The sequence below is a fragment of the Drosophila persimilis genome, unplaced genomic scaffold (assembly GCF_003286085.1).
Source record: "Drosophila persimilis strain 14011-0111.01,24,50 unplaced genomic scaffold, DperRS2 tig00000002-arrow-pilon, whole genome shotgun sequence".
In the NCBI taxonomy this organism is placed as follows: Eukaryota; Metazoa; Arthropoda; class Insecta; order Diptera; family Drosophilidae; genus Drosophila; species Drosophila persimilis.
This window is the reverse complement of record NW_020825289.1, coordinates 19,591,387-19,614,303: the sequence shown is the minus strand read 5'-3', so window position 1 is coordinate 19,614,303 and position 22,917 is coordinate 19,591,387. Positions and strand designations below refer to the sequence as shown.

At 49.4% G+C, this 22,917-nt stretch overlaps 5 protein-coding genes across 5 annotated transcripts; 4 read left to right on the top strand and 1 right to left on the bottom strand.

Moving 5' to 3' along the window:
- The first annotated feature begins 910 nt into the window (after positions 1–910).
- LOC6592860 (skin secretory protein xP2) lies at positions 911–10,777 on the top strand. The gene is made up of 2 exons (XM_026985641.1): positions 911–958; positions 10,016–10,777. Exons 1-2 carry the CDS (start codon positions 911–913, stop codon positions 10,775–10,777), a joined length of 810 nt encoding a protein of 269 aa, XP_026841442.1.
- Positions 10,778–15,352: 4,575 nt separating this feature from the next.
- LOC6592861 (skin secretory protein xP2) lies at positions 15,353–15,945 on the top strand. The gene is made up of 2 exons (XM_002017527.2): positions 15,353–15,359; positions 15,433–15,945. The coding sequence occupies exons 1-2, from the start codon at positions 15,357–15,359 to the stop codon at positions 15,943–15,945; spliced, it is 516 nt and encodes a 171-aa protein (XP_002017563.1). The 5' UTR covers positions 15,353–15,356.
- A 994-nt stretch (positions 15,946–16,939) lies between these two features.
- On the top strand, positions 16,940–17,642 carry LOC6592862 (leucine-rich repeat extensin-like protein 2). Its single transcript, XM_026985640.1, has 2 exons — positions 16,940–17,005; positions 17,217–17,642. Exons 1-2 carry the CDS (start codon positions 16,940–16,942, stop codon positions 17,640–17,642), a joined length of 492 nt encoding a protein of 163 aa, XP_026841441.1.
- A 240-nt stretch (positions 17,643–17,882) lies between these two features.
- Positions 17,883–18,908, top strand: LOC6592302 (palmitoyltransferase ZDHHC15B). Its single transcript, XM_002017529.1, has one exon. The coding sequence runs from the start codon at positions 17,883–17,885 to the stop codon at positions 18,906–18,908; it is 1,026 nt and encodes a 341-aa protein (XP_002017565.1).
- A 1,984-nt stretch (positions 18,909–20,892) lies between these two features.
- Positions 20,893–21,321, bottom strand: LOC6592303 (protein TonB). The gene is made up of 2 exons (XM_002017530.2): positions 21,260–21,321; positions 20,893–21,198 (listed from the first exon to the last, which is right to left on the bottom strand). Exons 1-2 carry the CDS (start codon positions 21,260–21,262, stop codon positions 20,893–20,895), a joined length of 309 nt encoding a protein of 102 aa, XP_002017566.1. The 5' UTR covers positions 21,263–21,321.
- Between the last annotated feature and the right edge of the window lie 1,596 nt (positions 21,322–22,917).

Below are 22,917 nucleotides of genomic sequence, written 5' to 3'. Positions count from 1 at the left end.
GTAATGGAATTGGAATTGGAATTGGTAAATGTGTTGGCACGACAGGTGAGGGGCTCAATTAATAGCGGCTCTTAAACAAACCGAAAACAGAGACCGGAAGAGCGCCCGAAAAGTATGCAATATAAATTTCGAAAAAACAGCAAAACTCAAAGCGCAACAATTGCAGACCACAAATATCAATAAAAAACCAATACAACATGGGGCTACAAATGTTGCGATTTGTTCAGACCCAAAGGCAAGGGGGGGGGGGGGGGGAGTCAGTCCCAGGCATGCAATAATATAAATTCCAGGCAACAGAGCCACAGAGCACAGACCTACCCTGCTTTAATCGAGGTAGTGGCACAAAAAACTCAAAAAAAAAAAAAGAAACGAAGAGCAAATAAAATCCAACATCAAACTATAAATAGACCCAGGCAGGCAGGCAGGCAGGCAGTCAGGCAGGCAGTCCTGTGCACTCTGCCCCATGTGTGTGCGTGTGTGTGTGTGTGTGTGTGTGCTGTTATTGGAGTGAATTTCCAGGAAAAGTCTTGTGGCTTAATCTACAACAGCATGCGGTTTGTTGGCTGCCTCAGGACCCGGGGCTCTGCGCCAGGAGCGGCGGCAATAAAAGGCTGAAGGCTGCAGGCTGAAAACAGAAAACAGAAATGGGAAGCCGCATTTCGGCGTCGGCTGAGGGAGCGGTTAAATATTTAAGACTTTCGGCCTGGAAAACTCCACCGATTCATTAGGGGGATACGCTTGCAGATACCTATGAGGATATTAAATGATACCCCGCTAGACGATCGCCAAAAGGGATTTAATTTTCTTTGAGATCTTCTAGCAATTGAAAAAAACAAAAGGGGGACACTAATTGGGGCTGTGGCCCGCGATGTGTGGGCTATCCTTCGGGGCACTACTTCAGTCTGACGGAATGCCGCCCACTTTTAAGCCCTTTGACTATCTCATATTTCCTGTGAACGTAAGTAGGCTTAAGTTAATTAGCAGGCTTAACTGCTCTTTGCCCTTTGCCCTCTGCCCTCTGCCCTCTGTTGCTGCTGCGTGTCCTTTTGGAATGTGGAATGCGAGACAACGTATTAAGCTTAATGTGCCGCGTGCGCATAAAACAAAATTTCAACTGCAATTAGTCGTGCAAGACTCTTTCCGTCCCCCCCCCCCCCCCCCCCTGCCCCTCTCCCTCTCCCTCTGATAAAAACCATAAAAATTTTTCCGCCAACATGGCAAATAATTTGGCTAACGACATTTTGTAACTAATGCCGGCCAACCGCAACAGCAACAGCAGCAACAGCAACAGCAGCAACAACAGCGATAACCATTAACACGCCCCCGCGTGGAAAATGCAGTGCCACAGTGGCAGCCAAAAGAAGAACAACAACAGAAGCTGGTCATTAAAAGTCCACCCATAACAGTTTATTGTAATGCGACCGCTCGTAGGCCAACTGGACAAGTGGCTAGCCCACCCCCCCCCCCCCCCCCCCCCCCAACATGTTCCTGCGCCCCGGCGTTGCCACTTAATTAGAAAAGTTTTGGCGCGCCACGAGACAAAAGCCATTGACAGCGACGAAAAGTTGGGTCCGCCCCCAAGGAGGTTAAGCCAACAGAGGAGGCACCTGCACCAGGGACTCTATTTGCGCTGTTTTTTTTTCCAATTAATTGCTTCTACGTGGGTGTGCGCATCGCGAATGTCAACAAAGGCCTCTGCACGGAGCTCGTTCGGCCTTGTGCCGCATGCCCCATGCCGCATGCCGCATGCCACTGGCGAATGCCTGCGGCATTGTCAGGCCTCCCGCTGGCAGTGCGCTGACACTAACATATGGGAAATAAAAAAACGAACGTGCAAGGAGAGACGGACAGACTCATCAATGCTTTCGATTGAAAACTTTTGCACGGCCCATGTGGCCGGGTAGGTTTTCCTCTCCATTTGTTTGCTCCCCCCCCCCCCCAGTAACGGGTGGAGAAATGGAGAATTGGAAATGCGAGTGGGGCAAACAATAAGCCGTTACAATGGGCCTCTTTCTATCTCCCTCCTATCCGTGTACCTCTCGATTTGGGGGCAGATGTTCGCCGCAGTTTGCACAGCTGCCTTCCGCCCCAATATCTATGCAAAATTTAGGCAATATGCCCCGGATATGGGGCAAGTAAATTCGGGTTTTCAATTATGAATCTGTTCTCATGTGGCACCCTTTATTGTTGGGCCACGTTTTCGTTCTTTCTCCGGAATATTCGGTGAATAGTTTGCTGCTTAATAAATGGGAAGTTTTTCCAATTCCAATTGCAAACAACATTGAAGGAGTTTCCAGTGCATATTAATGTTGAAATGGGCGTGTCGCCACCTCCTGGGCGATGATGAGAAAGAGTTGCTGCCAGCACGCGATATTCTTGCCAGCACGCGTCCATTTATCATTCGTTGACACTTGCGGATGGCAAGGCGATATCAACCAGAAAGAAGTCTATCCTCACACAATATGGCCACTCCCTCGCAGTGGGGACGGAGACGGAGACGGAGGCGGAGGCGGAGGCGCACTGTCAAAACAGGGACCATCTTTTTCAGTTCGTTTTTGCCATCGAAACCGCAAACAAGCGAATTAGCTGGTTTCCCAAGGTACCTGCCGTTGACAGGCGCCGGGACTGCGACAGGAAGAGGGACTGGAGCTGCCATTGGAGTTGTCAAAAGCAAAGCAAAAGTGGAACCCCAACCAATGGGCCGTCAAGGCGGGGGTGGCGGCATCTTCCAACATGCAAGTTGGCGGCAATTGAAAACTCATTGACAGTTGACAATGGAAAAAAAATAATAGAAAAACGAAAACGCCAGCAACTGGTTGGAGGACCGAGGAGCCAAAACTCAATTGCAGTTACATTTCAATGCAAATACCCTGTACTCGGTCGAGTGCCAGGATATACTACAGCCAGAGCTCTCTTTGAGGAACTCAATGTTAGATTGCTGGCCTAGAGGGTATCTGTGCAGCGTTCCTGTAAGCGGTGGCCCTCTCTTCGAGCCCTCTTCTAGCCTAGGTTGTTGCCTCTCTTATGCAGAACTTTGTTTTCCGGCTTGTCGTTGACAGGCAGCGTTTGTTCGGTTAGTGGTTGGCCCTGTTGTTGTTATTCATTCGGAGTTGTACTGGCATGCTGAGACGTTTTCTATTTGAAATTGTCAGCGGCAATTGATATGCATTGCTGCAGCTGAATGTCTCTTTGTTTTGTCTGCCGATTGCGGTTGGTTGCTGCTTCAGGAAATTGATTTCCACAATCATGGAGCGTTGCAGCACAGCCCCTGCACAGCCCCTGCACTGCACTGCATGTATTGGCACCGCAAATGAAGCGAGCAATTAAAACAACAACGATCAAGGGGCGGGATGGGGCGGAAGCTACCAATAAATTGCTGCACACTTGAACGCGCGCGCCTGCAAGTATGCAACGGAAAATGCATTTAATTTTCGGCGAGCTTTGAGATGGAATTCTTCCTTGTGATTTGATATTTAATGCACGTACTCAATGAAGAAATTCCAACAGCAGCGCATTAGTAGACAAGAAGCTTCAGCTGTTGGCAGAACCCAGCCGGACGGACAGACAGAGTGGACACGGGCGGACAGGGGTAGGTAGCGACGCCTGCCAATTGCTTTTCAACATATTTGATGCGACGACGACTTTCGACATTTTGCAACTTGGCCACGTACAGAAGTCGAAAAAAGGAAGATGGGAAAAACAAGCAGGAAACGGCAAAGACGGGCAATGGCGACTAGAAGATGCCCTCTGCCTGAGGACTGAGTCGAAAAGGTATATTTGAGAGTTGCCAAACCATTTACAGACCCCCACAAGCAGCTCCCTAGCCAATACACTTCCCCTGTACGGGGTGTCGGAAAACCCCTAAAAGCAAAGTGCAAAACCAACAACCAACTACTAACAGCCACTGCAGAAGCAACAACAACAGCTGCGACGCTGGTTAAGCATACAAACTGTATATAACGTATACGCCCTGTGTCTGCGAGGCTGGGGAGGGGAGGCGAAGTGAAGCATACGCCATGTTGACCCAACAACAAACATAAAATGTAATCGCAGCTAATAAGAAAACTAAGCAGATCCTGGCTGGTCACGATTTACGCTCGTTTCGCATTCGATTTGCGATGCGCCATTGGCAGAGCCACACGATGCACCACTGTCCACCCGGTGCACAGTGGAATCACAGCGGAGCCTTGGCCCAGGGTCTATGCCAGCCTCTAGAGGGCCGCTTGAAGGCAATTTCTAACCACTGTGCTGGCTCCTGGCCCTGCACCGCCATGTCAATGGACATTTAATGGCGCTCCCCATTATGCGCCGCATCAAATGTGCCAAATACGCTTCGCTGGCAATAAATGCTGCATGGCGAGGTTTCTCTTCGATGCAAGTCAACCCTCCCCCGTCTCCGACTCGTTGGGGGGCCCTCAGCTGGCCGTAGCCGTGGTCGTGGTCGTGGTCGTGGTCGCCGTCTTCGTTCCGGCCACGATTTGCAATTTTGTGTGCATCAGCCTTGCCACTGCGTCGCTCGTAATTTTTCGTGAATTTCTTCACGTACTTGCATTCCATCTTCATCGTACCCGCGTCCCCCTGTCCGTAGTCCTTCATCCTCCTGTCGCTCCTATATCTCCTGTCTGCTGGCTAGCACTGTGCCCCGGCTGCACTGGATTGTAATGGCATAACCTTTGAATAAAATTAGCATTATCAGAGCTCCATTTGGCGGCCATTCCGCTTCGTTTCTTTTCAGGTGTCTGTATATCGGTGCGCCGGGGGATCAATAAATATGCTCAATGACTTTTTGAGCGCCACATGATGCCGGCTGGCCATTAACATAACAGCTAAGGCCGTTAACGGGCACATGAAGGTCAATGGGAACTAGTCGCTCGGTAAAAAAAACAAGAGCAACCCAACCATAGAATCCCTAGCACTCTGGGCACACTTTTAAACTCTTTTTGAAGCACCTAAAGCCTCGAATCTCGGGGTAGAGTACCCCACACACACACTTGCCGCCATCAATTACCAATTTCCATGCAAACTCATGTACCCCGAAAAACTAATTGGTGGAAAATTAAGTTTTTGCACAGAAATGCTGCGCAAATTGAAATGCAATCGAGGCAAAGCGGATTACTGAAAAACTTTTATGATTGAATTCTGCTGCTGGTTGGCCAGCCCCACAGCCCCCCAGCCCCACAGCCCCAAACCGATTCCAGCTCTGGCAAAAAGCGCATCGAGAACTTAATTCGGAGCAGAGCCTAGTGTGCCCGTGTATGTGCCTGAGCACCATATGCGATTGGCAGAGCTTATGTCTGTGCTTGCCAAAAAAAACAAAGAAGGAGAACAGATGAGATGAGGGAGGGCCAAAATATGTGGCCCCAGCTCCAGTCGGCGTTACAACGATTTATATTTTGCTACTTTCGCTATAAAAAATAAATATGCAATAAAACAAAACGACAACGGGCCCCGCCGACATATGCATTATTGTCCTGCCGCCACTCGCTCACTCCATGGAAATATTTGCTAGAAAACGAAGACATAAACTTTCGGAATATATGGCGCATTTGGCAGGAACGAAGGCAGGCCCAGGCCCAGGCCCAGGCCCAGGCGAAGACGAAGACAATGGCATTCCTAAATGCCAGTAGCAGCCCGCAGAGTGCAGATCGGGACATGGTGGCAGGCAGTCGCAGAAACGAGCGGAACAACAGGGCGTATACGTATTGTTGTCCTAAATTGCGCTCTCAGCTGGCGCACGACTTGACTGCATCTTCCTTGCCATTTGGCATGCACCAGAAGACCTCGCCCAAGGGGCGGGCACGACGGCCGGGGGGAAGGGTTCGATGGGAAGGCCACTTTATGAAGCGCGCATATGTTGCACCCCTTTCAGAAAGCACCCCCCGAGGATGGGCTGATGGGGGTACTCTTATAATAAAAATGAAGGACTCTCCGTATTCCCCAGGCAAATCACTGCAGTCTCCGAGTCTGAGGCGAAGGCTATAAAGCAAATCGTTTGACATTTGTTTTGATTTTCCATGATTGTTAAAAATATCCGTAGCCCAGAGGGAGACCTGACATCAGACTTTTGGGATACACAAAAGACATGTACATATATGGGATCCTGATGGGGGGAAAGATATTAGCTGTCTGTGGAGAAGATATTGGAGAATTCGGGGTTCTCTATACTTCATTGAGCTCCACAACAAACCTTAGCAATTAACTCTTCCAAATTGCAGCACTTATGCATTCCATTAGCTTTCGCCACTAATTCCTTTAGGCACTTGAAATTCAATAACCATAATCCAACCAACGACAACCTTTCAACACTCCCCTTTTCGGTTCCGAAAACTTGTAACTACATTTATCATACGAGTAGCAGTGCGAGTCTATGAGAGCTGACCTGTCTGACCCTTTTAAGACACTCGGTTCAAGCTGGGGAAAGTTCCTTATCATAATTTAGAAGACAATTAGCCAGACACTGCCCTTACTGCGCTCTCCCTCGCCCCATTCCAGTATCGATGGCAGAAAACTTGGTCTGGTCTCCGGAGATGCTGCCAGAGTCACTTAAAGTTTACAGCCGCAAGGGCCAAAACAATGCCAGACAATAATTAGCCAAATTTATTGTAATTAGCCGCACACGCACGGCATCCACACACACTCGCATATGTGACCAGAGTCGAAGTAATTATTATCATTACAGAAGGAACCACGTGGGGCGAACCTTCTTCGGCCAGGGCGTGCCACATGTGTGCGTAGCGTAGCTGAGAACGCATTTAATTGCACAAAGCCTCTTTGCACTTAGAGAGTTTTTAAATAATTTAGTTGTGTCGCTGGCGAAAAGCTGTCCAGGAGCTGCCTCTGTCAAAGGCGTGCATGTGGCAAGAAAAGCCACGGCGGCAGGGCGGCAAGGACCGGGCCCTGGCACAGGACGTAATGCAGTCGAGTCACGTCACACAGCATGTCGCTAATTTTTCTACCTTTTTTTTCCCCCCACAAAGTTTTCCTTCACTGCAATGCGCTGGAAAAAAATGTTGCTTTCCTTTTGCTATTTTCGGGTGGAGCGGGGAGTACAGGGAGGGGGCTGCAGAGGAGCTGTTAATTCCTGTTAATACTGAGCCTGTGGCTTAAGCCATTTTAAAGGCCTTTCGATTCGAATTCCCTCTACCTTCTACCTTCGCTTTGTGCGCTTAAATTCTTAAAAAAGGCTTTTGTCAAAGTGGTGTACAGTCCCGCACTTCCGCCGCGCACGAGCATAACGGGAATGACTAAGAAGTGCAGCATACCGCACGGGGCACGTTTCCTTTCTGTAAACTTTATTATTTCGTGATAAAGTAAATAAACTTAGCCCCGATCTCTGCCTGTGCCACGGCTGGGAGTGCTTCAATGGGAACTCGGTGGCACCTTTCACATTGTTTGCCATTTGCGGTGGACGGCGGCAGCGAGGAGGTTCTGTCAGCCTCGACAGCCAGTCCAAATTGAAATTGGACATTAGACGTTTCCACACACACACACAGACACACAGAGAGACATACTGGTACATAAAAATGGCAGCTTCTGTCGTCGCCGCGACTGCTGACAACTTGCACAACATCCACAGAGCACACACACACAGCCATGCACACACACACACACACAACTGGCGAGGCACACACTCATTGTGAATGACAACGCCCCTGGTACGTGATTTCATTTCCGCTTCTGCCTTTTGTGCACTGCTCGTAACTTGAGTCCTCTGCCTCTCCTCCTACCTCTTACCCTCGGCTGGCACTTCCATCCCCTCGTTGCCCCACTGTTGCCCCTGCCTCCCGGCCCTGGCACCCCAAAATTAATATGCCAGTGCATAAAAAGACAATGCTGCGACTAAATGTGACTAACTGTAAGTGGCCTGTGCTATGGGCTGGCCATTGGAGCACTCTGTAAATCTGGCTCTGTTTGCCGGGGATGCGTGCTTGCCATGGCTCCGCCCAGCAGCGAGGGGAGATTCGAGACTTCTGAGCAATGAATCATTGCCCCTTGATAGCCCCTTCATAACCTGTTCCTATCAATCCATTTCCGACCAATATAATGTATTCCATCTACTGTTCTACTCGGTTTTACTCCAAAGATTTATTTCATTATAATATCATGCAAATAAATTCCAAAATTCTAAGCATTATTTATTGTTTAAGCCCCCAAAGAACACCCTGTATACACGTACATATGGAGGTGCGTGCAGATGCGTTTTCTTCCGACAGCCAAAGGTTAAATTCATTAGCAGAACTCGATAGATCTTTGCAGAGATGGTCAAACTTGTTTGCCACAAACTATCTCGAAACCTGACGGCATTCAACAATGTAAATTTAATTAATAAACAACAAGATACTCGGCATGGTATAGGGCATTTAACAAGAGCATCATAATTACAGAAAAGATGATTAACAAATGACAAAAACCCCCCAACCCCCGAAATCCACCTCCAAGAGAAGATTTCAAAGTCAGGGCCGAAAAGATGTGGTGAAAACCAGTTATGATAGTTTCTGGCCGTGTGTTCCCCCTGCCCTGGAGGAGACAATGGTTTAATTGCGATGCGCCTAATCATATCTGATCACGATGACAAAAAACCGGGCCAAGAAAAGACAATAACGGAAGCCATTTGCCATGCAAAAGAGCCAGCAAGAGATCTGGCATTTACATACACGAGAGATCAACAAATGCAGAAAAATAAACGATAAAAAATAAATAAATAGCAGCAAATTAACCAGCAAGTTTTTGTTTAATGTTTGACTTGGTTTGGGCCATGAATTTGGCTATTAACTTGTTTGCACTTGAGTAGGAATATGATTCATGGCTAGCTGGATGGAGTGTCCCTCGACACGTGTGGACGATAAAGCATACAATTCGCCAGATGTTGAAATATCGACCCACAGGAGCCGACAGGAGAGGATTAATGGAGGCCGAAATCCAGATAATGAGGAAATAATTCATACCCCGGCAGAGCAGAACAAATTTATAATTATAAATGAAATTTTATATGGAATTTTGGCTTCTAAGGTCCAAACAATCATCCCCTCTTGAGGTGTGGATGAAATTATTACTGTTTTCGGCGGCATCATTTATTTATGGAAACGTTATACCATATAAATAGGAAACCTTGAAATAGTCAAGCGAATAAATTTTTTTTTTAGGTTCAGACGTCAGAGCCAGACCCATTTATACGACCATAATCATAAGGAACTGGTTTTGGCGAAACTAATTGATGGCCAAGGGTTCGTTAGATCACAGAATTATGGGATTACCATAGACGGGAATAAATTAGTAAATATTGTGGGCGCCACGAAAGACAAAACCGTCTGCAAGAACAGCCAGGTGGGGAAGTCCAAGATGTTTGACAAAAAAGTTGAATACTTTGCGCTTGTTTTAGTGTAGAACAATGGCTTCTAACCTTTGGCAATAAAAGAGTCGTTAAAGTGCCATCATCCGACCAGTTTCGATCATCTGCATTCGTTTCAAGCGATCTTTTGCGAATTTCCGGCTACACCTGACGCATGTGCCAAAATATCTATCCATCTGCTCGGAATTATGCCGTTAGCATCAGATAAGTGCCTTGTTATGGAGACTCCGAATGACCAGACCCGGGAGCCATCGATCTTGCTATCAACTGGAACTCAACTCAGTCCACATGCCATATGCCGACGCGAGCCAATAAACCAATTAAACGCAAACATAACATCACCAGTTTATTCGTTTCGACGGCCCCCAAAGACAAACCAGAAAGAGACTGAAAGAAACGTATCTCCACCCATCATCCACATTGAATATTCATCTGAGTTTTTGGCCTGGCCAGAGCCGGCGATCTTCAGGTTTTGGCTCGAAGAACCCATGCCCCGAGAGCGGATCTGCCGATCGTATAAATAGCTTGCAGCGCCCTCCAGTCCGACAGAAGCGACCTAAAGCTTGTGTAGTAGACATCATGGTAAGCATTCGTCGCGATCGTCAAGGACCCTAAGGATTATTACTAACGCTCGCCATCCCCCCTCCACTCCGCTCCTTTCTGCAGAAATTCCTGGCTGTTTTCTTTGCCGTCGTGGCCTGCGCCTATGGCGATGTGTCCCATCTGGGCTACGACTACGCTCCCCCGGCGCCAGTGGCTCCCGTGCAGGTCTACCAGCCAGCACCTGCCCCGGTTTACCAGCCAGCTCCCGCTCCCGCTCCAGTCTACCAGCCAGCTCCAGCTCCTGCTCCAGTTTACCAGCCAGCTCCAGCTCCGGTCTACCAGCCAGCCCCAGCACCCATCCGCATCCCAGCTCCCGCCCCAGTGCAGAGCTACATTCCCCCTGCACCAATCTCGATCCCAGCTCCAGTTCAGATCCAGGCTCCCGTTGAGATCCAGGCTCCCGTTGAGATCCAGGCTCCAGTTGAGATCCAGGCTCCAGTTGAGATCCAGGCTCCCGCTCCAGTGAACACCTACATTCCTCCTGCAGCACCAGCACCCGCTCCGGTCTACCAGCCAGCCCCGGCTCCAGCACCCATCCGCATCCCAGCCCCGGCTCCAGCACCCATCCGCATCCCAGCTCCCGCTCCAGTTTACCAGCCAGCTCCCGCTCCGGTCTACCAGCCAGCCCCGGCCCCCGCACCCATCCGCATCCCAGCCCCCGCGCCAGTGCAGTCCTACATTCCCCCCGCACCCATCTCGATCCCAGCTCCCGCTCCCGTCTACCAGCCCACTAGCCAGCAGGTGCTCGAGGAGATCGAGCCCGTGTCTGCCGATGGCTACCGCTACAAGACCGTGCGCCGTCGCGTCTACCGTCACCGCTTCTAAGTGCTAGGTGGCAGCCCCAAGCCAAAGCCAAACCGAATCGAATCGGAGCGAACTGTTTCCTAACGAACCCCCCAGGGGGTTGCAATAAAAAATTCCTCCTTCAACTTGTTAAACAAAAAGAAACGAATCTTCAAATTGTTTTCCAATCATTGCAAATCACATGAGAAACAAAAAAGTTTCTCCTGTGGCCAGAACCGAACTGCAAAACTCTTAAAGTCCTGGACAGGCTCTGGCCGTTTGATTCGCAAATTTATGAAACCGAACGAGATGGCAGGACTCGGGAAATCAACTTGCCATCAGACAGATAGCTGTAGAGGGGGAGTCGGGGATAATAGGGAGTTGCAAGCAAGTTGTGGCAGCCTCCCCAAGGAATCGTCCATCCTACTGCCATGCTACTCGATGCCATGCACTCCACTACAGTCCTCTCCACTCCACTCCACATTTATCACGAAATTTATGGCCTGGAATGAGCTTTGATGATGTGGAAATTTTTTCTCGTTAGATTCAAAGTTTCAACGAAGCCACCAGCCACCCGCCACCCACAATCGATGAGGCCAAGACGAAGACGACGCAACTGGATACGTAGATGGAGTCGAGTGGATTGGCCTCATCAGAGCGGTGACCACTTGTGGCTGCTAACAAGGACCATAGCCACGAACAAGAACAAGGACATCGACAGGCGATAGACGATAGACGATGGAGGAAATTAACAAGGAAATGCAACGACAAACGTCTACGGACACCACACCACACCACACCACTCTCCGATATGATTACGAAAATGTCTGACTCTGGCAGCCCCCAATGGGGCCATGCCCATCCCCCTGCCTGTCTGGATGCCCGGACAGCCGCAAAGCCACATATTAAACTTGCCACGGCGCATACTAATTAAAAAGCGTGCAACAAAAGCAAACAACAAGGCTCCTAAAATTACGAGTAATTGCGTAATTAAAACGAAATAATTTTTCCACAGCCTATTCGGGGCCATGACCGCAAAGGATCGGTTGTCCCCGGTCCTGGCCCTGGTCCTGGTCCTGGTCCTGGCTTATATTGTTAATTGTATTTTGGTCAAATATTGGCAGCTCAATTAAATGAATTAAAATACATTTTTGCTTTGATACTGATGATTCCGCAATGCAAATATACATACATGCCTACAGCAAGCAAATTATTTGACAGGCAATTACAATTTACAAACGATCCAGGCCCAAACCCAATCGGTTGGGATTAGATTTATTCGATTTGGTTAATGAATTCTTCCCAATGCTGTAGTCAAAGAATGCAGATCTTTCAATTGGATATTAGGGTGTTATTATGGGAATTATTTTCCCTGGAATCCCTGTGCTCTCCGCTGTGGGCAATCCACTCACAGCCTGTCACTCGTCTAATCCCAGTCAGCGATTAGTGGGAACTGCAATATGGTCTGCATTGGCCAATTATCAGCCTCATTGCACACTCTGCTCCGCCAGGCAGAAGAGTGGGCGATTGAATTGAAAAAAAAAAGACCAGAGCACCGAACCAGGTTCGGCTGGGCCCGAACAATTGACAGTTGGTTGCATTTCCCACCGCACTTAATTAGCAGTTAATGACGCCTGATTAACACGCATTATGACTCCGCCCCAGCCCCACCCCCAGCCACGATCCAATCGAACGAAGGCGGGCGGCCCACCTGTCGGATGTGTAATCGATGCTTTAGGCGCTTGGATTACAAAATAATCACGAGGCAGACACCCCGGCAGCCAGCCTAAAAGTATGCACAAGGAAACGACCAGGCGGAAAAAGTGAAATTGCTGTGGCAAAAAATACAATAAATGGGGACCGTTTGTTGTGCTGTTTGGCTCTTAAGATGTTATTCGACTAGGCGATACCCTGCCTTGGACTTGTTTCAAATGTTGATGGGATAAAAATACACATCCACAGACCCAACAAAATCTTGCCCTCTGGGCCGGGTTTACTCTATAAATCTGATGTAAAAGCGTATGGGTCCACCAGGGGCCCTTCGGCGGCCGGCTTTCGGCTTTAAAGCGACTTTGCGAAACAGGCAGTGTCCGCATGGATATGGGGCATGGATCGGTGGAAAATTGACAGTATCAACGTAATTATATCGCCAGTTGGAAACCAAAAACAAAAAAACAACACGAAACGCGGGATGGCGGATGGGGGATGGGGGAAAAACGTAAAACCAAAGAGGGGTGGCAGTGGCAGCCTCTGAAATATGCAAACGTTGACTGGCTTCATTTATTTTTACTGTTACTGCATATTGGGCGACATCGAACGCCAGAGCGAGAGTGAGGGGGAGAGGGAGAGGAAGGAGCAGCCAGAGGCGCGAATATAATCGTTATCCTGGACAGGTGGGTCCGGGCCGACGCGTCGTCCTCGTCGTCGCTGGATGCCAGCAGTTGCACTTCATTTGCAGCATTAATTTGTCGCCCGTTGATTTATCTGGCGAAATGCATATACACTCGGATATATACCGATGCTGCGAATGAATTTATGAGCTGGGGCGAACGTGCACGCCCATCGAGCGTCGAAAAATGTCTGAAAATCGATTGTTAAGCGTTTGTCAGCCACAGCTTGAAGTTGGTCATGTCAAAGCACTCCCTGCCATGGGACTCTCGACACCACTCGACCCAAACAATCCAACAATCGTACAATGCTCCGGCTGTGACTGTGACTCTGGCTGTGGCTCGGGGGGTAGTTGAATGCATTTTGAATATTTATTAAATCACTTTTTGCACAAATAATGCAAAATAGTTATGCAAATGCGACGGTGCGAAATGGATCCGATCGAAGCGTGCGCCGCAAACCTGAACGAATATCTCCATCCAGAGATGCCGATGGAGCGCCCTAAGCTGGGTCAGCACCAAGCCTTGGCTGGAGGTCGTTGAACCTGAGCTTATCTTTGCCGATCAGAGAGGCCGTATGCTGGCTAATTGGTGAAAGGAGTTTGCCTAGAGTTTGAAGAAGAACTAAACTAGTTCCTCAATGAAAAATATAGAGAACAATAGACTGAAACAAATTGAAGTCTTGGCTTGAAGCCATTTCCATCAGTCAGTACTGGACAACAGGGGGGGGGATGTACATACATACATATATATGTATTCTTGTTGTGGCATGCAGTGGCATTTTCCAGTTATTTTCCGTTATTTCTATTCGCCCCCCGGATCTGCTCGGATGCATGTCAACTATTAACAGCCAAACAACTAAATTACGTATACGCAGCGTTGCATGTCCAAAATGGCTTTGCGGCTCCGTTTGGGCGTGTGTGTGTGTGTGTGTGTGTGTGTGTGTTTGTTTGCTCAAAAATACATTTGCAGTTTCAGTTTATTGGCGCTACGAAAATAATGGAATTGTCAAAATAAAAGAGGTTAAGTGCTTGTTTGCATAGCTTTTTGACATTTTGCGCCCCATCGCAAGAATTTTTGTTCATGGTTTTTGCCTTTGCGAAAACAGAAATTCAACCGAAATTAAATCACCGAACGTCGAGCGACGCCCAAGTGTCTCTAGTTGAACACCAGCCAGGCAGCACCCCAAAAAGTTGCACCATTAGCCAATTGTGTAATTAAAAGAGCGAACAGCGCAAGTGTTGTCCTTCACATGCACTCTGCAGTGCCTGGGAGCCTGTGCTACCACCCACTCGAAGTACGACCCCTCTGTGGCTCTCTTGGTGTCCCTGCCCCCTGCCCCTGCCCCCTGTATCCGTCTGGCAAATTTGTTTTCCGCGTCGTGACACATGGCGTCCGTCTAGCTGGCGTCATGTTCAACTTTTGACCCCATCGGAACGTGTGGCTCGTCCCCCACTGGGTGCCCATATAATTAAGCAATAGGCCGTGCTCTCGACCACCTAATCAAGCAGATTAATGACAGCCGCTTGGACATGCCATTCCGTGGGCAGTAGGCTGTTGTGCCAAAAGCGGCGAGTGGCTTCAAGTCGACCAGTTTTTCAGTTTGTTTTCGATTTTTGTTTATTTTTGCTTAATTTTTGTTAGTTCAATTCGATACACTGAGGCACAAATGTTTTATGCAAATGATATTTAAATTAAAGCAATGACAAAACCAACAAGTACAACCAGCGTTGGACCCGCTTGGGTTTCGGTTGGGTCTCAGAGACTTTGTTAGACGCTATAGCGGAAGAGCAGGGAGCATAATCAGAGATCTGGGCACTATACATATAGATAAGGTGCAAAGTACTGTAGATAGGGATTGAGTTGAAGACGTGAGAGGCACAAAACGATCTCATAGAGTAATTCCATCTATCTCCAATAGAAATCAGTGGAAATATATAGTCATATCGTTGGGAGCTTCAGTGCAACCCATCACGGATCGGGTAGGGTGCCGGGGTGCCGGGGTACCGGGTTACCTCTTTCAACCATTGTTGGGCCTTATAGTAGTGTTTGCTCGTAAAATTCTGGTTTCTGGCATATTAAGAGACCATGAGACCATCCGCACTTCTTCGGTCGTACTATCTTCACGTCTGGCTGTCGCTTCTGCACCGCGCCCAGTCGCCATATAAATAGAGCCCCATCGATCGCTCCAAGGCATACTAGTAGCGTCACCGTTCCAAGTAACACACCTCAAGATGGTGAGTAGAGAGGAGAGAGAGGCTGTCCAAGGCCAAGGGAATAGACCGTAACTTTTGTGATTTTTCCGTGCAGAAACTGCTCGCCGTCGTCCTCGCCGTCCTGGCTGTGGCCCATGCCGATGTCTCCCATCTGTCCGGCTACAACTACGCCCCCGTGAGCATCCCAGCTCCGGCCCCGGCCCCGGCCCCAGTCAAGGTTGCACCCGCCCCAGTGCCCGTGAGCTCCTACCTGCCCCCCGCACCGGCACCAGCCCCCATCCAGATTGAGGTGCCTGCCCCAGCCCCAGCACCCGCACCAGTGGCACCCGTGAAGGTTGCCCCCGCACCAGTCAACCAGTACATTCCCCCCGCACCACCAGCACCCGTCCAGATCGAGATCCCCGCCCCGGCGCCAGTCCCCGTGTCCCTGCCCGCTCCCGTCAACCAGTACATCCCCCCTGCACCCGTCCAGGCTGCCCCCGCCCCCGTTGCCGCTCCAGCCCCAGTCCTGGCTCCCCAGCCCGTTCTCGAGGAGATCGAGCCCATTGCCAACGATGGCTACCGCTACAAGACAGTCCGTCGTCGTGTGATCCGCCGTCGTTACTAGAGTGCAGCTCCATGACATGAATACTGAATAAAAGAAAAGAAATGAACGATATAAAAGATTTGACTATGGCATTGGCGGGGTACTGTGGGGAGTCCTCAAGATTTATGCTGCAAAAGTACACTGGAATTATGGAACTCGAATGGAGGATTCCTAGGCAAATAATAAGAATCTAAATCACGGTTTCAATATGGTTTACTAAAGTACAGGATTGTATTGAGGACAGTGTGGTGTAGTGGAGATTTGGTATCAGTTCGAGGGTCTAATTAGATGAATAAACATGAGATAGTTGCCGAATAGTTCTTAAACATCGGAATAGCTTACATCACAACGAGACACTGACCACATCATGGCCAGGAATAATATTCTGTGTCTGGCTCTCGAAAAATCAATATTCAGCAGACAAAATATGGTGATTTATAAGCCAGATGTTCCCCAAAGCTAGTCTGAGCTGGTCCAGGCAATTAATTAGGCCCCAAGACGCTGCCAAGATCAGCATAATATAATCTGAGCAAATTGAATTTAATTTTGGCCCAGACGCGAAACCACGCAACGCCTTAGGCTCTGGCCGAGCGGGCTTATAATTTGACGGGGAAGCGGAGACCAGAATAAAGCACAAGAGCAAAGCAGAGACAAACAAATACGGCGTGATAGTGCGTGTGACCCACGAACATTAATCAATTTGAAAAGATAGAAAACAAAACAAAACGAAACGAAAACTTATAGAAATAAAACCATTTTTCAGCATTCAAATGGAAATCATCTATTGGTTTGTTTGATCTAATTAAAGAAGATTTTTGTTGTCTTTTTGGATACAAAAAAAAACGAATAGAGCTGGCCAAAGTCAAAGCAATTTTGGAATGCATTGTCTTAGACCGAAAACTGAGACTGAAAATGAAACCGAAACCGAAACTGAAAACCGAAAACCGAAAACCCGTCAAACCACCTTGGCATTGGTGGTTTGTTGGTTATCTTCCGACTATGGCATCTGAGGGCAATGGTAACGAAGACGAAGACCAACGGCAAGACCAAGACCAAGACCCCCGTGTATTGTGAGGGCATCGTGCAATTAATTTTGCCGCGCTTGACCCGAAACGGCCAAAACAATGAGCTATAAAAACTGGCGACATGCATGTTGTCCGGCAGCACAAACCAACAATCTGTGATCCAAGCAGCAACAAGCCAAGTCCCCATCGAAGATGGTAGGTCCACCAGAAACCGCAGGACCGCAGCCAGGATCCTCTATACATCATCATTTTTGTGTCCTATTCTAGAAATTCCTGATCATTGCCGTTGCCTTTCTGGCCTGCGCCTACGCCGATGTCTCGGAGCTTGGTGCCTCTGGCTATGATTATCCTCAGCCAGCTCCTGTGAAGTCCTACGTCCCTCCTCCGCCACCACCGCCGCCGCCGGCACCCAAGAACACCTACATTCCACCCCCGGCGGCCCCGGCCAAGGCCTACATCCCTCCTCCACCACCACCGCCGCCACCAGCACCCAAGAACACCTACATTCCTCCCCCGGCAGCCCCAGCACCGGCGCCCGTCGAGTCCTACATTCCCCCCGCAGCCCCCGCACCCGCCTACATTCCCCCTGCCCCCGTCCAGGCCGAGGAGCCCATCCAGGAGTACGAGCAGCCCGCCCAGGACGGATACCGCTACAAGACCGTGCGCCGTCGCGTCTTCCGTCACCGCAACTAAGGCCCCAAAGAACCCAAGAACGCCCAATTGTTAAATAATGTCATAGGTCCTTTGCCGTGGAATCTGTTAATGTTTTCTGAGAAGATGGAGTGTAAATAAACGATGAAAAGCTAGAAGAAAATGGACTCTTGTGGGGGTACTTCCTGCATCAATCCATATCCATTCGTTGAGACAAGTAGGCGACGCCTGATACAGCACGACGTTCAGCTATGGAATACACATTGACTGACCCATCATAGGATGATCAGCAATCGCTCCCAATCCATTCCGATCAGCACAGTGCCAGCAGTAACCCAGTTGGCTATAGAATGTTTGACAGAGGACAGAGGAGATGACCGTCGCCAGAGGAGGACCTGCTGCGGCTGTTTGGAGTCTATATTCAACTGGATGCCGGTGATCTTCATAGTCGGCCTTATAGTCTATTCGTACTACGTATATGTGTGGCACTTGTGCCTGCAGAACATGAGGAATCACTCGGCTATCGTCCTGGGTGTGGTCCTCTTCTGGTATCACCTGCTGCTGCTGATGTTCCTCTGGAGCTACTGGAGCAGCATGTGGGCGAAGGTCATGCCGATTCCGGCTGAGTGGAGCATACCCGACGCGGACTGGACGCGTCTGATCAGGGCCAACGGCCTGGAGGAGAGGAGGCACATTCTGAGCCACGTAGCTCGCAGATTGCCCATCACGATGTGCGATCAGAACGGCGTCGTGCGATACTGTGGCCAGTGCCGGCTCATCAAGCCGGATCGGGCCCACCACTGCCGGATCTGTCAGCGCTGCATCCTCAAGATGGACCACCACTGTCCCTGGGTGAACAACTGCGTGCACTTCCACAACTACAAGTTCTTCCTGCTGTTCCTCATCTACGCCTCGCTCTACTGCCTGTACGTCCTAGTGACCCTGCTGCTCGAGCTCCACCATGCCTGGGGTTTTGACTTTGACAACGTGGACCTGAACTCGCTGCAGACCATGATCCCAATCGTCCTTGCCATGATTTTCACCGGCGCCACTATGATTATGCTGGGCCTCCACATCTACCTTTTGCTCTTGAACCGCACCACCATGGAGTCGGCTCATGCTCCTATGTTCTGCGTTGGTGGCCGCACCAGGAAGGCCTTCAACCTGGGCTGCTGCGCCAACCTGTGCGAGGTGTTCGGCGATAGATGGTACCTGTGGCCACTGCCCGTCTACAGCAGCCGCGGCGACGGCCTCACCTTTCCCCTACGGGAGGGCTCCATTAGTTCGGCCAGTTCTGCTGATTTCTAATACGAGTATCTGTATTAAAGCCAATGGTACAAAACAGCCGGGGAAGCTCCATCAATGTCTTAATTTACGATTCATTGGCAGCAAGTGCATCTGCCACCACACCAGCCCAGAGCAGAGCAGAGCAGTGCAGTCCCGCTGAGTGGCCACCATCGATAAATCCTCCTCCACACGCTCCGCATTCCTTTGGTGTACAATTTCCACACATTTCCACATTGCCACAGAGATCGCAGTCGTTTATAAAACGCTTAACATTCGTGACATATTTCGCATTTGGCTGCGCGTCGGGCACAGAAATTTATAGACTTTATCCATTAGGAAAACAATTACGAGTGCAAACAATGGCCAGCGTCCACTGTATCGGGCTCCGCTCCGCGGGATGGAAGGAAGGACTCCCTGGCCGGAGGCACAGCCAGAAGCATTGAGCATATGTTGAGATTGTCGCGCTGCCAGTTCATTGTCCTGCCGAAGGAGTCGAGTAGAGGGAGCAGAGAAAAAACTTTATATATTTTCTTATTATTCCGCCACAGAATATGCGGCGAGTGGTGGACACGCGATGGGGTGCTGGGGGAGGTGTCAGTGCTGGTGGCAGTGGCGTTGGCGTTGGCGTTGGCGACTTCTTGACTGCTGCAACACAAATCCAATTACCTTCAAAATAATAAACTTATGTACATACCAAAAAGGAAGGAATGCCATCCCCAATCCCAGCCCCTGCACGCACATTTTGCCTTATCAACTGTTGATAGACTCCATGGGGAATTTCCCGTATGCCACGACAAAGAAGATGCTGTCTGGGTGTCGGGCGGCATTTTCTTTCACATTTCTTCTATTTTTTTCTTGTTGTTCCTTTTTCTTCATCCCGACAGAAATAGAGAACAGAAAGCAGAGAGGACTATGGCCCCGCTGGCTGATTTCCACAGCTTGTTTGCAGCTCATTATTCGCCTTTTGGCCCGGTCCAGGTCCAGCTCCAGCTCCAGCTCCAGAGCGGGACACATACTTTTTGCCACTTGCATGTCATCAGCATAAAGTGAGTGCAAAATATGTGAACCCCACCCCAGCCCACCCCACACCCAGGAGGAGTCGAGGAGTCCTCGCCTCTGCTCGCCACTCCGAGGCACAACGGAAATTCGCTTTAGAGCGCAGAGTCAACATCAATTGGCCAAATGACTTGTAAGGGTAAAGGCAGCCAGTAGAGCGGTAGAGCGGTGGAGCGGAGTGCGGTTTATTGAATTCGCATATTTTCCCATTCTGCAATATGGGCAAACATTTTTCCATTTCGCCATCTTTTGTTTTCCGTGCCCCCCACCCCGTACCCCCCACCCCGCCTGCTGTTTGATTTTGTAATCGAGGATTTGTTTGCTTTGGCCCCAGTTGGAAAGCTCATTGAATGTTTCAGCAATTTTTGGCCAAGTCAAATTGGTCTAGTCGTTGGTTTGACCTTTTTACTGCCACCAGGGATGGGGCTCGTCGGAATGCCTGTGTGGCCAGGACATGTGTTTGGCCTTGGGCGGTTTGTTTAGGATTCTCTCTCTGTGTGTGTGTGTGTGTGTGTGTGTGTGAGTGTGAGTGGATTGGAGAGTGGGTTGAAGAGGGTTGGATGGCTGTGGAAACGACGACTTTGACATTGGAAATTGAACTTGGCCGATGGGAACCTGTTGATAAAGAGAAACTGCCTGCTATCGAGAGGGATTCTGCTCCACAAATATCCGCAAACTGTCACTTAACTCGGGATCTCGATTGTTTTATGGAAACTACGAGCATTAGCCATATTACACTCATAAATTTCACTTATTGTTACTTTATTTTCCTGTTCTATAAACTTTGATGGTTACCAAAGTAAATGCAAGACAACAAACATTTTTTCAATTACGAATTTTACTATCAAAGTGCGGATTGTGGATGGCATTCGAATCCGACACCCAAGTCAACGAACAATCTTAGGAAGAACCAACAAGAAGGGTCTCTGAATCAGAATCCCCCGGCGACTTAGGCGCGGTGGCGGAAGACGCGACGGCGCACGGTCTTGTAGCGGTATCCGTCCTGGGCGGGCTGCTCGATCTCCTCGATCACGGACTGCTCGGCCTGGACGGGTGCGGGTGGGATGTACTCGGGTGCTGGCGGTGCGGGGGGAATGTAGCTCTCAACGGGCGCCGGTGCTGGCGGTGCGGGGGGGATGTAGGTCTCCACTGGAGCGGGGGCGGGCAGCTCCGGCTGCTGGTAATCGTATCCGGACAGCTCCGAGACATCGGCAAAGGCGCAGGCCAGGAAGGCAACGGCGATGATCAGGAATTTCTGTGGTCCAACCAAAGAATTAGAACATATATCTATCTGAGTGGAGGGATCCTCGACCTACCATGATTGCTGGCTGTGTTTGTGCGACGATCAACGGAAGATGTGTGCTGTGGCATCGATGATCTCCCGCGGCTTTTATATGGCCGATCTCTGCGCCAGCGGCAACGGAAGCACCATTATCCATTAGCCGCAGATGACTTTGAACTTGATCTGCGATCGCTCTGTCAAAGATTGATGAATGCGTCCGTTGCCGGACAAGACTCACATGTGGTCGGTGCGAACCGGTTGGCCCAGCTTTTCTGATGCACAAACTGTGGATCGTGGACCGTGGGTTCAAAAATATGATCACGTTTCGGTCTGGCTTTTGTTCAACTAACGCATTGCCCGTGCCATTGTCTTCGAGTGGCCCATCGATGGTCTCTAGAGGTCATCGCATGCGCTTCCACTTGGTGTTTGAGTTTGAGCATGTTTTGGCTTCACAAAATTTGTATTTTGACATTTGGCTTTTGTTTCGACTCGACTGGAGTGGCGGGGTGCAGCCCTTTAATTGATTTGCTTGTTGAGCCCGGCCTTGGGGTCGGCCCCCGCGTGGGAGAGCCACGGCTCTGCTTGATTAAAACCAAATTTAATTTGCATCTCGGTTTTGTGGCTCTGTTTTCTGCCGTTTGTTTATTGCCGGTCCTAACCCCAGTTATTATACAACTCGAACGGGAACGCCAATTGGAGTTCTGGAGTTATTCCGCTGGGGAAAAAGGGTCGGTCGAAAGGGGAACGGGCACAGTGGGGCGAGTAATGAAGTTTCAGGGTATATTTCACTTCAATGCGTATCTTTCAAGAGCTGATTCTTTAAGATCTCTTCAGTTCTGTCAGTATCTGTAGTATCCTTGTCAGGGTTTTCCCCTGTTATTTCCCCCTTTTCAGAAAATTTATTTCCTGTGGCTACTGTTCCGCTTTCCTCCATTTCCTTAGCTGCTATTCCCATTTCGATCTGTCTGCCTTCCCCCAGCCATAGTTTCATTTCATTCCTGTCTTATTTTTATTTTCACAATTTTCATTTCATTTCTCTGTTTTCCACTGTCTTTCTTCCACTCCCGTTTCGCTTTTGCAGCTCTTGATAATATTGCAAATAATTTTCTTTTTTATGTTGATTATTTTTTGGACAGCCCCCCACCCCGCGCCCGCACTGCCTCGCGCGCAGACACCTGAGAAGTGAGAACTGAGAACTGAGCACTGGGGACTCTCCCTTTACGGCATTTTTATTAACTTCATTTTCATTTGGGCCGGTGCCTTCACGAGCTCATCATATTTTAATGTTGAAGGGATTCGGCGGCGGCGTCGTCTTCAGGCTTTTCTTTCCGACTTGTTCTATGTTTCAAATTATTCTCGAGAGATTTGCAGCTCGTGATTTTGGCGGGCACTTTTGTTGGAAGGAGTGGCAGCTGTGCCGCCCCCTTCAACGCGTCGGATTGGCCTGAAAAAGTATCCACCCGAATGGCAGCTGTTGTTGAGACATTCCGCGACTGATTGCAATTGCAGCTTCGGCTTTTAATTACCGCGCTTAAGCCCGTATTAACTCTGGCCTAAGCCTTTTTTAATTTGCCCCATTCCCAGCGCCCGGTCCTGAGGGCTGTCGTAATTGAATTAGGAACCAGGAGACAATGCAGCGTCGCTGAACCTTTCACGCTGTTATCCTTGATAATTAATTTAGACGCCATTGTC

Coding starts and splice junctions, on each gene's coding strand:
- LOC6592860 (XM_026985641.1), top strand. CDS start 911: ATGCCGCCCACTTTTAAGCCCTTTGACTATCTCATATTTCCTGTGAAC. Junction 959..10,015: donor ATCTCATATTTCCTGTGAAC/GTAAGTAGGCTT, acceptor TCCTTTCTGCAG/AAATTCCTGGCTGTTTTCTT.
- LOC6592862 (XM_026985640.1), top strand. CDS start 16,940: ATGGTAACGAAGACGAAGACCAACGGCAAGACCAAGACCAAGACCCCC. Junction 17,006..17,216: donor CCGTGTATTGTGAGGGCATC/GTGCAATTAATT, acceptor GTCCTATTCTAG/AAATTCCTGATCATTGCCGT.
- LOC6592302 (XM_002017529.1), top strand. CDS start 17,883: ATGATCAGCAATCGCTCCCAATCCATTCCGATCAGCACAGTGCCAGCA.